We start from the raw sequence: 17,793 nt of genomic DNA, 5'->3' as shown, positions 1-17,793 counted from the left end.
TAGAATTGCCTAAAAGGCAATTCAGGTGAAAGTTCCTAGCAAAACTTCTAGCTCTGAATGGAAATCTACTCACAACTATGCTGGTTCTTTTAATACAAAAGCCACCTGCAGGATCTGACTACAGCACTAAACTATGTGGATTTTGCTATTTATTTTTATTGTGGAGTTATTATATTATGTCCTTGCCACTAAGGGCAGCAAACAGCTTCGAATGCCATGTACAAAGATACTGTTAAGGAAAAAGTCAACAATATCCAAAATGTAGCTGAGAGCTCAAAAACATCTGCTCCATGTTCTCAAATTTTCCAGTGCCAGGCACATCATCCTGCTGTCTGACCAGGATTTACTGTAGCCAAACTGGTAGCCAAACTGAACTTTATTGAACTTTAATAGGAATATACGTCCAAAGGAAAGTGGAGACTGTCAGGGTGACCCTCAAAGGGCTGAGGAGGGCAACGAGGCAATGGCGAAGTTGTGCTGTGGAACAGAACTATGGAAATGAGGAAATCACGAGTTGTTGAGTTAGATAATAAACAGCACCATGGCAAGAGGGGTTAAGAAAGGAGAGAACATGTTAAACAGAGCCTTGGGAGGGGCAAGGATGGATAATCACAGTGGGGCAACAGAGACTGAAAGTATGAGATATGCGAGTACAGTGATACAGAGTGACTGGTGGGCATGAAGTGAGTGATGATGTGGGGGGTATTTAATAGTGTCAGGAAAATACCTCTGTGGGTGAAATAAACACAGTCACAGTCACAAAATGCCATCAGCCTTAGATAAATTAGTAAGTATGGAGCCCGTGAAAAAATGTTTTAGCCTTCTATAATCTACCCTCTTTCTCTGGCTATTTCTGTTCCTAAAGACTGCCTGAGACTCTCACTATAAAGAGATGAAGAGATGGAGCACCTCTCTTATGAGGAAAGGCTGAGACGATTGGGATTGTTCAAACTGGAGAAGCTTCGGAGTGACCTAATTGTGGCCTTCTGGTACCTGAAGGAAATTTACAAGAAAGATGGAGAGAGATTATTTACAAGGGCCTGGATTGACAGGACATGCTTCAAATGAGAGGTGAGAGGGTTTAGATTGGATATTAGGAGGAAGTTCTCCCCTGTGAGGGTGGTGAGGAGCAGGCACAGGGTGCCCAGAGAAGCTGTGGCTGGCCCATCCCTGGGAGTGTCCAAGGATGGGTTGGAATGGGCTGGAGCAACCTGGAATAGTGGAAGACGCCCCTTCCCATGTCAGGGGGATGGATCGAAACTGATTTTAAGGTCCCTTCCAATCCAAACCATTCCGTGATTGCATGGTTAATGCCCTGTTAAGGCAAATCAGATTCCCCAGTTCTTCCCAAGAGTTAGGAACCTCAGCACAGTCCACCAGCCAGTGTGGCACTGGCCTTCCAACCTACTTCACCACAACCTCCTCCATCTATAAACTAGGGCCACATATTACAGCATACTGAAAACGTTTGGTTTTATTCTTTATTCCTGGAGCTGCCTGGACCTGCACAGAACCACCCGCTGGTACTTCTGCGGGGACAAGCGCTCGGCACGAACTCGGAGGCGGTATTTTCCCGTGTGGCGGCCAGCTCCAGGCCGGGCAGCTCCGCACGGGGAGCGCGGCCCCGGCGCCCCCGCGGCCCCGGCGCCCCCGCGGCCCCGGCGCCCCCGCGGCCCCGGCGCCCCCGCGGCCCCGGCGCCCCCGCGGCCCCGGCGCCCCCGCGGCCCCGGCGCCCCCGCGGCCCCGGCGCCCCCGCGGCCCCGGCGCCCCCGCGGCCCCGGCGCCGCGCCTGCGCCCTGCGGCCGGGCCCGCCTGCGCTGGGGCCGGGCGGGGAGAGCGGCCCGGGCCCGCGGGGCTGCGGGAGCAGCGGGAGCAGCGGGAGCAGCGGGCACCGGCCGCCCCCGGGATGCGGCTCGGCTGCTGCGGCAGCCCCCCCGCCCGCGGGCTCGGCAGGGCCGGGGCGGCAGCGGCGGCCTGAGGCCGCGGATGGGCGGGGCGGAGGAGCCGGAGCCGCCGCGATGGCTCAGGAGAAGATGGAGCTGGACCTGGAGCTGCCGCCGGGGAGCGCCGCGGCCCCGGGCGACAGCGGCGGCCTGAGGCGGTCGAACAGCGCCCCGCTCATCCACGGGCTCAGGTGAGGGGCCCGGGGGGCTCCCGGCCCGGTCCGGGGATGCTCCGGGGGGATGCACTCTTCCTCTCCGGGGAAAAGTGGGCTCCTGAGCGCTGTCCCAGGCTGGGAGGGATTTAGGGAACATACCAACGTATGGAGGGGTGTGAGGGAGCCCGGGAAGACGGGCTCTGGTTTTACTGGAGCGCTTTGTTTTCACCACGGTCTGCTGTGTGTTGCAGAGAAGCACCGTCCGCATCGTCAGAGTTGTGGCTGTTCTTGTACATCGATTAACAGTCGCGATGATTTCTGTAATGGATCAAGTCAGAACAAAATAAATCACTGCTCTGTCTGTGGTTACAACAGTAAATGCTTTCGGAGCAATCAGGCAAATTTGGTCAGGAAGGTCATTTAACAGGACCGTGACGTAAGTTTTACATTTAGTGTAAAACAAAACAGCGTGTCAGGTGGGCAGGAATTTTGCTGGTGTTACTAATTTCTGTAGTATGCATTACTGGGAGAAATACAGTGTGCTGTGTGGACAGTTGTGCTTGGATGTTGCCACCAGCCTGTGGCAGGTCTGCTTTCAGGAGGGTTGGGTGTTTGCCAGGTCTGGCTCTCTTCAGCCAACAGGACAGAAAGTGGCAGGCAAGGGCAGGTAAAAGCTTTCAGACAGGCAGGGTTTATTGTACAGTTTTGTTTGGGTAAGTTTATAACCCAAAGGGCTGTTTCTTGTCTCCTCTGGGCTGTTGGGAAGTTGGGAGATGCCTCATCTGCTACATGGTGTGGCTTCCATCCAACTGTAAGGTGGTCCATGTGCTGCTGCTGTTAGTGGTGTGTCTGCATTGACAGAGCATATTGACAATAAGTTTCATAAACTGTAGTATATTAAATGATAAGTACTTCCTGGTGGATTGATTTTTTTTAATTTCTATTTCTGTAAGGAACTGGATATCAAGAGATTAACAAATCTCACATACCTCTTTTACCAAAATGGTTAACAGTGCCTGACAGTTCAGACAAAATACTACTTCTTGCCTTAATGTTTGCCTTAATGTTAAGTGAATAAAATTTTGATTCTTTTACATAATCACAATGAAACCACCCCCATTTCACATTTTGATGCAGTATGGAAGAGCTGTGTATGGCAGCTCTCCCCTGGGAGGTTTCTGAGCAGGTAAACTAATTGTGTAACTGAGACAAGATGTTTTTATAATCTCAACCCTTTGTAAATTGGAAACTGTAAGACCCTTGACTCTTTAAAAAAAACCCTGAACAAATTATTTAGTTGTGGTGGTTTTGCAAAACCACCACATTAGTTTAGGGTTTGGGCAGTTAGAAGAGTAAGCTTGAGCTCTTGCCTTGATTGACACTGTGCATACACTACACTATGGGTTAGGTGTTCATACAAATAAAACTGAAATGCCACTGAACTAATCTGAGGTGGTTGCAGTGGTTTGCCTGTTAGTTTGGAATTTTCCACCAGAATACTGTTTTTGTAAGATTGCAACTCTTGGCAAGAAACTTCAGTTTTTCCCAGAATGGCTTTGTTGGGTAAACTGAAACAAAAGCTCTTGCTCTTACACAGCTTGCTTTTTCTCCTCTGCCTCCTGTTTTGACTTCTTAATTTTTTAGTTAGGAACTTGGAAAATGAGTTGCCATAGATCCAGAGAAAAATTATAATTGGAATACTTTAGATGACAAAAGTTACATTTCACAGAACTTTTTACTCTTGTTTTTGTGCCAAATAAAATTGATTTTTCATGGCAACTGTAGTTTTCTGTGAAAAGTGAATCTGAGATTTGACCAGTTCTGGTGTTTTTGCAAGGGAGATTAAAGATTGGATTATTTGTAGGTCTTTTTTCTCTTCCTCTCTGCTAGTTAGCACTGACTATTTGACTTAGGCTGTGGTGATGTGGGACAGGATTGTTCCAACCTGTTTTCTTGACTCAGACCCTGGATTTCAGAATGTGCTGTTTGTCTTGTGTTTGCATGCCAACCAGTACATTTACACTGAAAAGAATTGTGACTGGTGGCCTCAGCCAAAACTCATCTCTAAACATCATGTCATGGATCCCTTCAATTTTTCCTCTTCCACCTCAGTCAAATAGAAGCTGTTTGATCTTTCGTGGGTGTGAGCTGAGTGAAACTTCTTGGAAAATTGTAAATGATGTCTGGCTCTATGTACTTGACATTTCGGAGAAGGAGAGTCTATGCATTTTTCTTGGCAGAAAGTACAGTGCTTATGCCAATTACTCTTGGCTTTTATTTCACAGTATAAGTTTTATTTGTTTTTTATTTACAGCTACATAAAAGCTGTCTAAAACTTATGTGTCTAATTGGTGTGTTTTAAACTAGAGAATTCTGACAATGGTGTGTCATGAAAGTGCAGTAGGGTTATCATTCCTTACAGCAAGGTAGTGCTGTTGGTCAGGTTAGTTTTAAATAAATTGTATTTGCCAGGGGCTTTTGTTCATCCCAAGGTAGCAGCTGAAACAAGACGATATAATGTGAATTCTTGTAATTGGAATGTTATTACAGTCTTACATTTGGATTTGTTCACCTTTACAATTCCACTTTGATTTTTTGGGCATGGGGATTGTAGGGTTGTGGGTCAACATTTTTTTTCTAGTGACCATAAAATTTAGTTTATTTCTGCAGTTGCATTCATTAAGTGCTGATCATTGGCTGTTGATGACATTGATGATGACATGACCAGTAAAACTTGCTTTAAGAATCAATAGAACTAAAATTACCTTGAGAAAGAAGTTCATTTTATGTCAGATAAATAATCCTATATCAGTTCAATGGATACAGTACTGGGCGGCCTTAAAAACTGGGCTTACTGTAAGTTTCATTTAACTTTTGCTGGAAAAATGTTCAGAAGATATTAAATGTTTGTAGTGATAAGATTTATCAAGATTCTGTATTTTTAAATTATGTTTTAGCTGTGGGATCGAAGCTTGTTTTAGTTACTGCTTACAAGCCATTTATACATTTGTTCTGTTGAATGACATTTGAAGCAATATACAAGCAGCAGCCATTCCAAACATAATAAATCCCCACAGTCTAAGCAATTCTTCAATTATTCTGAAGACACAAAATGATTAATTGAAATCATTAATTGAAGTAGCTGGGAATTGGAGGATGAACGAGTTGATTTGCACTCTCTGCCAACAAGCTAAAAGATTTCTTGCCTACCTGTCTCTGGAGTGCTTTGTCTCGACAGGAGAGCTGTCACAGCATTTGGAGCTGAGCTGATGTGGAGAGGTGCTTTTTGCTGGGAAGGAAATGGCTTTTGCATTTGACGAGTGTTTCTTTCCGCAGCGATAACTCCCAGGTGTTCCAGGCCAGCGTCCTGCGCACCCGCAGGAACAGCACCACGGTCATGAATCGGCACAGCCTGGTAAGGAAACTCCTACACCAACCCCACAGGTGCCAGGCAGAAGTGTGCAAACAGGAATAAACAAAATTAGATTGCAGTCTGTGAAACTATCACCACATTGCTTTCAGAAAGAAGGCTCTAAACTGTGACATTAATATGCTGTAGCTATAATGAAATGTTACTTATAGATCATCTGGCTTGGAGAATGCCTGTATTTCTTTATGATCATAACTTTGCTTGTAAAATAGATGTTCCAAGGTAGAGTAAGGAAGGTAGTTTGCTAAGAAAACTAATTATACAACTGTACTGTTAACAGTAATCAATATCTTAAGTGATTTCTGATGCTTAAGGAAAAAAGGTCAGACAAATACTTCAGCAAGGTTGCACCTGTAACAAAACCAGAATAGTTATATAAAGAAAAGATAGGTGGAAAAGCCTTTCTCCTGCTGGGATGAAAAAACGGAAAGAAAGTGTCATGTTCAAGATTTCTTAATCAAGTCTCTTTCTTCATATTTTTAGGGCAGCAGCTTAGTGTAAATCTGTTTGAGCTTGTGGTCAGGCAAGAGGAGAAAAAAAAACAAAGGTGAAAGCTCAGTTTATTATGTTTACTCCTGAAGATCCTGAGTTGTTGGGCTAAAAAGATGCTAATTCAGGATGCCTTGCCCAGAACTTGCTGGGAAGCCAGAGCTAATTCACTGATGGGCTGCTCTTCTGCTTGCCCCCACAAATGTTGCAGTCTCCTGGACTTAACCACTGCTTCCATCTTCATGGGATGATGTTCCTAACCCTTCCCCTCATATAATGTTGTTAAAAAGTGTCGTTCTTCTTCACTCCCAGGTGACCACATGCTGACAAAATACATGAAATTTTACTTACACTGAAAATCAAGTTCCCCACTGACTGCTAGATCAGTGCCTTGTCTGCTTTGAAATGCTCCTTTGAGTTATGATCTGGGTTATGGTTCTGTTGAGTGTGGCAGGGAGGATAGAACTGGAAAGGATCTTAGAGATTCTCATCCTTCTGTGGTCTTCAGACAGGATCATCCACGGATAAATGATTTTGTGATAGAATTAAACATTCAACATCAAGTACCCGAAGCAACCTTCCCTGGTGTTCTTCCTAGAGCAAAGAATTACATTTAGTTTTATGATGTTAGAGACATTCTAAGGAGTTAGATCACATCTACTTTTGTAAATTAAATTTTACATAAGAAGGTGATAAAGTGTATTTCAGAACCTACTTCTTTGTATTCAAGAAAACTAATCCAAGTTTTACTGTAGTGTAAACTGTAAGAGGGTTAAAAGATTCAATAAGCACCTAAACTTTCTTTATTACAAGTATTGCAAGTACAGCTTAAATTTTATGTTTTGTTAAACTGTGGAAAAAAAAGTTGATTAGTGTTTGTCTAATCTGTGTGGTGCTCCCATCAGGGGAACAACAGGAGTTGCTAAAATCTCTGGTAACTGGAGGTCATCCCCATCAACTCCATCTTCAGTGTGTCCCAGTTGCTCAGCTGAATTCCACAATCTGTTTTTGCAGTAGCTTCTCCAATCTCAGACTTCAGCTGGTTTATAATGATGACTGCAAGGGCAGTGGTGCCATTTGGGCTGGGGCTTGACCTGCATTTTTCTGACACTATATTTAATTGCCAAGGAAGGGTTAACCAGGCTCTGCAGTATCTGCAGTTTATTTTCTTCCAGGAGATACCAATGAGTAAATGTTTTGGTGTTTTTTTGATTTGTTTTGCACTTTTGTTTTGTTGTTTAAGGAGAGCAGTTGAGTCTGTGGTTAGATGTTTAGGTGCTATTTCAGCAGAAACAGTTAAAGAAGTTAAATTTTTTCTAGTTTTTTTTTAGCCTGGTAGTTTCCCTGCTGGGTTCAAGTGGCTGTGCTGCAGGAGGCAGAGGGCACTGCAGGGCAGGGCAGAGGCGCTGGGGCAGTGCCTGCTCACCTGGGCAGTGTCTCCTGCCAGCCTGGCACTGCTAAAACCTCACCTGCACTGGAGCACAGTATCTGACACATTGGGGTAAGGGGGAAGGTCAGAGTATAATGGTTTGTAATGTTTTTATTAAGCTTTTTGCACTCTTAAAATAATGGGGATTTGAGTAGCATAATTTTAATTTCAGTTTAGCAAGTATCCTTTGAAAGTGACAGAGGTTTCTCTTCACAAGAATTAAATCAAAGGATGCAAACAGAGCAAAAGTGAGTTTTTCACATTGACAAAGCAAGGATGATGACTTGTTGGAAACAAGATGTAGGATCCTCAGAGCTGTGTTAGTGCATCAGACCCTGCAGAGGAACACTTAATTGTCTTCTTATATTTTTTGTTTTATACTGCAAGCCACTCTTTTTTTTTTTACATATTCTATTAATGTCAGACCTTAAAGTATGTGGATCACAGTCATAAAATTAGAATATAATGAGTGGAACAAATGCATTTCTACTGTGGAATGACAGAATGAATAGGCAGGAATGCACTATTGTCCAAATCCTTTTCTATGTGTGAGAATCAAGGTCAACTCAAGGTCTGCATTGGCTGGTGCAGCTTGGAGGAATTTTTATTAGATGCACAGGATTTTTGGGAACCCAGTATAATAGTGAAGCTGACCTAAACTGGACCTTGAAGGTAGCAAATCAAGATATTATAGCTGTTAGACTTTAGTATTGTATATTACGATGACTAAATTCTGGCAGAAATATTAGTCATCCTCTGTGTGAGCCTGGTAGGCTGAATTCTTTCGTGAGAAGCAGGGTGTGATGTCTTCATGTTTGTTTTTTTAGAAGGAGGGTTCTGGATGTATGAAGCATTAATAGTCTGTGTTAACTCACCCTGTCAGGCAGAAAAATCCTTGTATTCTCCGTGGCACTGATTAGAATATGGTGTAGTAAGAGTTAACTGAATGTTTGTTAGTTCTCCAGCTTCAGCATGATGAAGACCTCTAGTAATATTTTGTGAAGCAGATGAAGCCTTATACTGAATGAGGTATAAAAACACCTATAATAACACAAATCTTACTTGCTGAAGACATCCATTTTGAAAAGACACCTTCTCATTTGGAAGGATTATCATCTTACAGAGAAGTTAAACCTCTGTTCAAGGCTTTGGTTTAGAATTTTTGTTCCCTGAATGGCTATGATACAAATAAACTGAGGGTTCACAATGTGAGGGATGGAAAATTTATGAAAGAAAATTATATTTTGAGAAATAATCACTTTAAATTACTCTGTTTTGTGTGTGCAGTTTTAGATCATAGCATTCCAGTGAGATCTTGATGCAAAACTGTCAACATTAACAGAAGACCATTTTTAGTGACATCTTCTCTGATTTCACCCAAATTGGTGAAGCTCTTGAGAAACCATAATGAAAGTGTTTAACTCTTTGTTAGCCTTCTAATAGCTGATTTTTTTCACCTGTCAAAATACTCACTTATAAACAGACAACAATCCAGGAACCTTTTTGTACAATTCGTTGTTTTGGCTTTGTATTTTAATGGATCTATTGTGGCAGTTTCTGGACCACTTAAATGAAAATAAATATTCTGAGTCACATAAAGGAAAATATATCTGCCAACATATATACTAGGGGTGACAGTGTGCTAGTGAAAAGCAGCTCCATTCTGTGGGGAAAGCTGTCAGTTCTAGTTGCCTGGAAATGGAATGGAAGCCAGGCTGATACCAATTAGCATTTGTGAGCTTGCAAAGCAGTATAATGTGGAAATACATATTAACATGCAAGAATGCAACATTCTTGCAGGTAAGTAATGTAGGTTATATATATACAGTGAGAGTGTTATAAGTGATATGGGTTTTTTTCTAAATTAGGTTCTTTTTAGTTTGGGGCAGTACTAGTTTACTAACATTTCTGTGGCACCTTTCCCTCCCTTCTGCTGTACTTTCAATTGTATGTGTCTTTGTTTTGCAGTTTGTGCCATCATCTCCTATCCGTATTCCTAGCAGCCGTCTTCATCAAATAAAACAAGTAAGCACAGATTCTTCTAAAGGAGTTTTTTATAGGTGGCTGGGTTGTTTTGCAGTTGATGTTTAATGTCCTTCAACTGGCTGTAATTTTATTTTCAAACTGCCTGTCCGGTTCCACGTTTCATGAAGCAAAATGCAAATTACTGCAAGGAGAAGATTTGAGCAGAGAGAGGATTCTTAAAATGGACATTTTAGAAAGGAAACCTTTAATGTAAACCCTTAGGGTAAAGTTTCACCAAGTTTTTGGCAGCAGTGCCAGCATAAATATTCGGGGCCAATAACAAAGTGTTCCTTAACTTGTGTTGGCACAAGACTCTTGTGCAGCCAGAAAATGAGCAGGATAAGGAAGCACTCTGGCTGAAAAATAGTCTGTACTCTTCTGGCTGGGCTATTTTTCATCTGTATAATTTTCTTATCCAGATCCCTGTACTTGTGCTGTCACAGCAGGAATGGAGGGGGAAGGGCAGCAGAGCAAACACTCGGGAAGGGGGTGGTGTGGGGAATATCTGAGCAGGCTCAAATAGCTCTGCTCCCAGCCAGCACACCGCAGGCTGAAGACTCCAGCCTTAAAATCAACAAGCTCCAACTCTTGTGTCTCCTTCATTTTATATCTCCACTTTTTGACAGTAGAATGGTTATAAAATTGGCTTGAAGATGCTTACATTTTTTTGAATTTTTCTTTTTTAGCTGGCTAGTTTTCAGTGGATAGACTTGATTTTTACAGGGTCAAAAGTTAAGAAAACAATTTAATGCTTCAGGCAGCATTTTAAAGGCATGGTGCCTGAGTGGTGGAAGGCACTTCTGCTTCCTACCTCGGTTATTTAAGGTAGTTGCACAGTAATCCTGAAGAAAATAACTGGTTGCTTTCATTATGTAAATAATTTACTGGCTTGAGTCTACTCTGAAGCACTCAGGTCTGTTGTACAGCTCTTTTTCCAATATAAAAACACTTAGGATTAATATGTAAATATCATAGAATTATAAATTAGTTTGGGTTGTAAGAGACCTTTAAAGGTCATCTGGTCCAACCCTCCTGCAGTGAGCAGGGAGATATAATGAGAAATATGCTGAGAGCAAAAGAATGAACTGTTGTGGCTCTGCTCTATTACCTGAAGTAAAATTTGATAATTAAATCTTCTGGAAAATGCTTCTGCATTCATGTTTGTGTCATCTATTTATTAAAGCAAGCAGTGTAATTTCCTAATTTGTGTTTGAGCATTAGATTCACTAGTTGGAATTAATTCCATGTCCTGTATACTCACTGAGAACCTGTGTGATTCACTTCTGATCTCTTTCAAATCTGGGCAAATTATCACACAGGTGAAAAAGTTAGACACTTCCTACTTATGATAAGGATTGTGAGGATGTTTACTTGAACTTTTACTCTTGAATTAGGGAACCTACTCATTCACTGAACAAACTGGGTAGCATTGAGATAATTTTAAGGAATGGTGTCTGCCTAAGAGGAGATTGAGTCATGTTTGTACTTAGTATTAATGTTTAGTTTAATTTTATATATTTGATCCACTTTAATAATATTTTATGGAGTTTTTAAAGAAAAAAACCTCATTAACTCCTGAATTCATTGTGTGCAATGCAGTGTATTGCAAATGAGATGTTGACAAGTGTCTAGTTAGTCACTAATCCATAGAGTAAGGTAAGAATTGATCCATGTTTTTGAGGTTTATCTGTACTAGCATCCCCTTTGTAAAATGAAACTACTCAAGACTGCATAAAGATGCTCTGGCATGTGCAGAATTTCTGGTTTATACTATCATAACTCAGTTTTGTAGCTACTTCTTGGTTAGTAATGAAAATAAAGCTGCCTGGGAAACAACCAGCTCACATGATGGTCTCTCTTGCTACATCTCTGTCTCATCCTCTCCTTCTCACTCTTGTCCATGAATGAGAACTTGAGGTTGTTGTTGCTTAATCAAGTTGAATTAAATTTTCCACATGCCAAAGTGAAGTGAAACCACAGCTTTTCTGATTTGCTGGTACAAAGTGGGTTTTTTTTGACCTTATTTCTTCATGTGCTAATGTTTTAGGAAGAAGGAATGAATTTGCTGAACAGGGAAACCGTTCGTGAAAGGTAAGCACTAAGGCAAAGCAGAACAGTCACTGCAGCTGTCTGTGGGCCTGGGACAATACATTTCTTTTCTTCTTTATAGAGAAGTGCAAGTAGCAATGCAGATGAGCCACTCATGGGAGGAGAGCTTGAGCCTGGTAATGCATTCATGCTTTAATTTGTGTTTCTATCATCAGTATCAGGACACTAGAGACTCTCTCATGTCAACATTTCCTTTGATAATTTGACCTACAGTTAAATTGTTAGTATAGTACTGCTTTTGATCAGCAATTTATCACACTAACAAGGCATAGAATTATCAACTGTTCAAGGTACATGTGGGTTCCTTGGGCTGCTGTGTCAAAAGGAAATAGCATGGATGTCTGCCTATTCAAATTTTCTTCCATGTTCTGATACTCTCCATGTAATGTTTAAGGCTTTTTTATTTTTGTTAAGCATAAACTCATAAATGGCTGACTAATAATTGTTGATATGATGGAGGATAACTTTGGGATTTCACACCAATCAGTCCTTTTCTTGTTAAGGTACCTGCTTGTAAGATAATTATGTGTACTGTTTACAGAGTGACAATGATTTTGAAAAATCACTATCACCAAAGCAAGTAGACTTTGTTCCAGTTTCTCCAGCTCCTTCACCTACACGAGGAATAGGGAAGGTGAGCAAAATGTGGTAATAATGGTTTTATCTTAAGTAGAACTAAATAAATTCAACCAAATTAGTAGCAAAAGATGAAGCCACCTGCTCCTTTCTACCTCAGCTGCATGCAAGAAACTGGAGAGTAAACAAAACCCCCTAAACCCCAAACCAGAAAATACCAGCTGCTCATGTTGTGGATGTGAATTTCTGTGGAGTGTTCAGCTGTTACACTGTGGTTAATAAAAACCAAGTCTGTTTAACCAGAGTACAGTGAAATAAATCTGCATGAAAATGGAATCTGTCCAATTTTAATTTTTTTTTCTTAGTAGCAAGAAGTGATGTCTCAGTATAGCCAATGACTGGTTGCTGAATTTCATAGTGGGTTGTTTATTTCTCTGCAGTTAAGCATCAATTGTTACCACGTGGGAGTGATACAGTGTTTATAATAACACTAACTCTTTTCCTCTCAGCAATGCTTCTCACCATCTCTGCAAAGTCTGGTGAGCAGCAGTGGGCTGCCTCCAAGTCCCAGCCCAAGTCCCACAAGGAGATTTTCAAGGTAAGTCACTAGATCATATCAATGATAGAAAATTAATGTGACTTGTTCATAGTAGGCATTTGAAATATCAGAATTTGTTGCATCCATAATTTATTTCTGAGCACAAACATAATTTCATATACTCATGTAGACTTTAGATTTTATAGTGCTGTAAAACATTTGTCAAAATCCTCATGTCATAGCATTGGGAAATGCGCTGTGTTGTGGCACCTGTCTTCCCAGTGTAGTCTCTATATTGCTCTCATTCACATCTTTAGTAATTTAATTTTGAGGGAAAGAAAACACAAACAGATTTAGGGTTTGTTACTCCTTTGAGTGATGTGGGCATACAATTAAATTTTACTAGGCCTTCACAGTTCAGCCTGTCAACTGAGATGTAGTCGGTTCCTGGATGAGAGCTTTTAGACTGCTCCACTTGTGAAATAACGTAATTAAACATTTCCTGCTCAGTTCTGTCCTTCCTGGCCTATCTTCAGAGGGAAAAAAAAGGACTTGTTTTGGATAAGCTGTTTTAATGCCTATTTTCTTAGTGTTTCCCTCCAGTAGTTTGTTTTCTGAATATATTTTGATTCTTTTTTCAAACTTTCTCTTTTAATGGTGATCTCAGGGCAGCATTTGTCTTCTTTTAGCAGGAGAAGCCAGAGCCCAATTAACTGCATCCGACCAAGTGTTCTTGGATCAATCAAAAGAAAAGGTACAGTATTTGGGTTTGGCAAATACAATAGGCCAACTTTTTAGTTATATAATAATTCATATAGCTTTCTTCATAATTCTGTCCAGTTGGCTGATATTTCAAAAAGTAACTAGAAATTGAAGTTATTACACATAATGAAACAGATAAATCATTAAATTAGATTTTACTATTCCATAAATCTTTTAATTCCATAAAGCTAATAATTGTTTTGTTCTAATTCCTCACCATTGCTGTGGTCATACAGATGTGATAAAACTCTGATGTAACCTGCCTAACAAAACAATAAATACAACTATTGGTATATTCAGCTTAAACAGAAAACTTTAAAAGTCCTGGTTAACTGAAGAACATAGGTACTGTACACTTAAAATAACTCTTCAAAACCCAAAGCTGATGTACAGGCCTGGTAGCCACCTTACAGCTTTATTAGGAAATGTTTCTCTGTCTTTCTGCATTTTTATTCAAGTTTAACATCTGGAAATTTTATTGCACCTATTTTTATATCTTCAAGCTTCACCTTTGTTACAGAACATCTCTGGCTCTGAGACAACTTTTAAAACACTTTCATCTGAGTTCTTTCTTAGCCTTTCCTCTCCTCTTCCATAGTGCTTGGAAATCAAAGTCAGTAGAAAAGTTTGTGATAATTCTGGAGCTTGTTCCTTTTCCTTATTTTCAGCTTCTCTGTTCTGGTGGAGCTGGTCAGTGAACTGATAGCTGGATAAAATGAAACAAAAGGATTATTCTTCACTACTGAAGAATAAATATCTGATATCTAAGACTTAGTTAATTAATCACTAAACTGCACTGAAGCTTGTAGCTCCAGAAAATAGACTTTAAAATTTCAGCATCTAAATTCTGTGTTCTACATATGAAATATTGTAAGTTTGAACCTCTATACTGTTTGCTCTGTAGAAGTAAATGGAAAGTAGACTTTAGTTTAAATGAGTTGTAAATTTTACCACTTGAAATCTCTTCCCAAAGGTGTGACAGAGATGGAAGATCACCCAAAAAGATTATTCCAAGGATCCACCACCATGCTAACCCCTGAGGCTGCACATCAGGCGGACCTTGGGGCATGGTAAATCTGTGCTGTTTATTGTCCCTTCAGCAGATGCATTACAAATCCCTTTTTTTTTTTCTAGCAGTGATAATGCTTGAAGTTTTTTGTGATTGTTTTTGTCTTGTTTTAATAGAGATACCTCATAATGTTACAGCACTGAAATTATCACAGTAAACAGGCAGCAATGTTCCCTACAATTCTGCAGTTTCTAGGCCTGGCTGATAACATGGGATGTTGAACATGTTTAGGAAAAGACACCTCATGGATGGCTTTTGGAGTCTGATTCAAATTGCAATCAAATGTGAATGCTGATGCTTTTTGGGTGAATTGAGTTTTTCTTCTTTTCCCTTGTTTTTAGTCACAGAGGAACATGAGTCTGTCTTACCCTCCCTGGAGGGTCAGAGGAGCTGGGAAGAGATAAAAAGTACTTTGTTAAAAATTGTAGTGACTGCTAATAGCAAGGGATTTTGATCTAGTGTTTTAGTTAAAAGGTTAATCATACGTAGGGTGTGCCCACACAACTGTCAAGGGTTGTTCACAGTATTTCTGTCTTTTTGCCTCTCAGCTGATGTAGAAGTCATGCAGAAGCCTTGAGTAGCAATAGCAAAATATATGTTTTAAAGATACTTTAAAAACGTATCTTTTTGGCACACCCTGTTTACAGTGGGGATAGCAGTGTGGGTTCAATTGCTGCCTCTTGGTGTAGGAGATGGGAATTTTTTTAAAAATCACTTTGCTGCTATCACTGATGACAGATCATCTGTAGTTATGTATTTGTGTCCCGTGAAATACGTAGTACAATGGAAGATGGACAATTTATCATTGGCTCTCTTGGCAAAAAGGCCTCTGGCTGTTGTGTTGGCCCAGGGCTTTGAGGATGGAATAAAGCTGGAGTGATTGTTCAGTCTGGAACTTCTGATCTGTGCCCCATTTTTGGGTGAGCAAAGGAGAAAATGGGCAGAGTGTCCTGTGTTGGTCTGGAAGTGACTGTGTGTGTGGCTGCAGGGGTAGTTCAGATCACAGGGCTTGCTGCTCCTTCAGAGCTGCACATGTGTGTTTAGAATGGTGTTGGGATGCTTTGGGCTGCTTTGGGCACTTACCTGAGCCAGTGCCTCGTTTCTCAGCCCTGGTGTCGCTCTGTTTTCAGTCTGTCCTCACACGCCCTGGATGACAACAGGAGCAGTGCAGGCTCCTCCTGTGACTCCCCAGCTGAAGCTGGCACCAGCACAGACTCTCCAGTGTCTCTCTCTGACTCCAGATCCCCATTCTTGCCAGTGGATCTCATGGCCAAGTTACCAATGAACTGAGGAGCATGAATCTGCTGCTGGACACTGGGAAACAGGCGGATATCGCCCCGACTTTCTGTTGTGTGTATCCCATTCTGTTCCTCATAGGAACTTCCAGCAATGCCATTGCTTCTAGAAAACTTCCAGAATAGTTCCTTGAGGAGGAATTCGCCTTTCTAGTGATTTGTATGACATTTACTACAATACAGAAGCATTTGGGCTGCAGACACGTTGGGTGCTCACGTCAGTCAGGCTGCTGGTTTGCAGTGGATATGATCTCCTTGACATGAATTACAGACACTGTACATGTGTCCTGCTTGTGGAAGACTTGCCTTGCCAGCAGCCTGTGTCCTCCCTGCCTGTGGAGGAGCAGATAACTCACATTTGTCCTCAGCCTAAAACCAATGAAGCAGCTGACTAATTGTTTCTATTCCCAGAGTGCTAGATATTTATATTTTTTTTCTTCTTCTATGAAAGGGAGAATATTGCAGGGGGCAAATTTATTACTATTAATATTATTGTGTTCTATTATGATTGGCTCTTAATCAAGTCTGTGTTCCAGTGGATGTCAGAAAATAACAAATTGCTGAATTGTCAAATTTATATGTTGAATTTTATTCATGATCATGACTGCTGTTGTGACTAAATCTAAATTAGGTGTGGAACATTCTTCTGGGGTTTTGTATCTGGCATTTGTTTCTTTTTCTTCCCCATTTAGATGATGTATAGGAGTGGTAGATGCTCTGTTAAAGGTCTTTTTAATAGGGAAAAATAGTGACAATATTTGGAACAATGCATTAAATCCTGAGATTTTAGTATTTAGTACTTCAGAAATGCATTATTTTAAGTCAGTATTTGTCTTCATATATGACAGATACGATGAGGAATCTTGAATGCCTTTTTACAGCTTGAGGCTATCAAACATATTTAATCTGTATTTAATTTCCTGATGTTGCTTCCTCAAACAATGACATAAAGTCATTTCTGCTGTTGAAAATTTCAGATGCTGATTGGAAGCCTGGAATCTGGTAATCTAAGATGCTTGAAAAGTCAGTGTGTTGAGATATCCTGATCTCAACTCTGAAATTCCCCAACCAGGAGGAAGAATTTGCAGACCCCCCTATGGACAGCTGTCTGGGATTTTGCAGTGACACCCTCATCTGGTGTTGTGCAGCTGAACTCCCCCAGCTGAGTCCCTCTTTGTACATGTTTGTGCATCTGTGCTATGTGGTTTCAAACCTTCTCTCCAGAGAGGTTAAGAAGGAAGCAAAATGTTTTATTTTTAAACGCTAAATCTTTGTAGTGTGTCATAAAGTGAGAAAAGTATGGAAACTTCCTTAAGTAGGAGAAAAGCCTACCCTGAACTCTGCTGTGAAAGATTCAAATGGATGAAGCTTTGATTGACAGCAGCCATCAGAATGAGAAAGGGATGACTTGGAGTGCAAAGACCTGGCGACCTGAGGGCCAGTGACCCATTTCTGTGTGTCCTTATTGTAGAGAGAAAATAGAATGTATTTAATAGTCTGACTCTGTTCTAGTTAACATGCCACATGGTTTACTTCTGGTATCATTCCTCTTAAATTATTGTAATAATCACCCTGCTGGTTGCAGTCCCTCTCCGAGTCCAGCTGCCCTTTGTCCCCGAGCAGAGGCACACGGGAGTGCTGGGCTCTGTTTGCTCTCTCTGCTGAGGCAAAGTTTGGCTTTGCAGTTTCAGGTTTGTGCCAAAGAGTTGCTGTGCCACCACTTTTCTGTAGTGACAGCAAGACTCTTTTTTTTTTTTTTTTTTTTAAATCTTGCTTATTTCTTAAGAAGGAACCTCCTGGTGTCTCTTCCACTCTTTGTTATAAGACACATCAGTATAGGGGGGTTTAATAGCTGAGTGTGGGTCAACTTGTCTCTTTTCTGTTTAATATTTATGCTATTTTTCAAATAAGTGCCAATAAATGGAAAAATAAATGTGTTTTGCTGTTTCTGCACTTTTTTTAGATAACCATAT

General features: G+C 40.9%; 1 protein-coding gene across 2 annotated transcripts; it reads left to right on the top strand.

Moving 5' to 3' along the window:
• The first annotated feature begins 1,891 nt into the window (after positions 1 to 1,891).
• On the top strand, positions 1,892 to 17,758 carry LOC110480474 (P2R1A-PPP2R2A-interacting phosphatase regulator 1). 2 transcript variants are annotated; one of them, XM_021548416.3, is made up of 10 exons: positions 1,892 to 2,134; positions 5,435 to 5,513; positions 9,415 to 9,471; positions 11,519 to 11,562; positions 11,642 to 11,696; positions 12,122 to 12,214; positions 12,666 to 12,754; positions 13,387 to 13,448; positions 14,430 to 14,526; positions 15,656 to 17,758. In XM_021548416.3, the coding sequence occupies exons 1-10, from the start codon at positions 2,019 to 2,021 to the stop codon at positions 15,813 to 15,815; spliced, it is 852 nt and encodes a 283-aa protein (XP_021404091.2). In that variant the 5' UTR covers positions 1,892 to 2,018; the 3' UTR covers positions 15,816 to 17,758. The 2 variants fall into 2 exon arrangements, with proteins under 2 accessions (XP_021404091.2, XP_021404093.2); XM_021548418.4 differs by having other exon boundaries at positions 1,896 to 2,134; positions 13,384 to 13,448.
• Positions 17,759 to 17,793: the final 35 nt, after the last annotated feature.

This window comes from Lonchura striata, chromosome 4A (assembly GCF_050655825.1).
Source record: "Lonchura striata isolate lonStrDom1 chromosome 4A, ASM5065582v1, whole genome shotgun sequence".
NCBI classification, from domain to species: Eukaryota; Metazoa; Chordata; class Aves; order Passeriformes; family Estrildidae; genus Lonchura; species Lonchura striata.
Note: the sequence above shows the minus strand (reverse complement) of the source record. Positions and strands in the feature narration are given on the sequence as shown.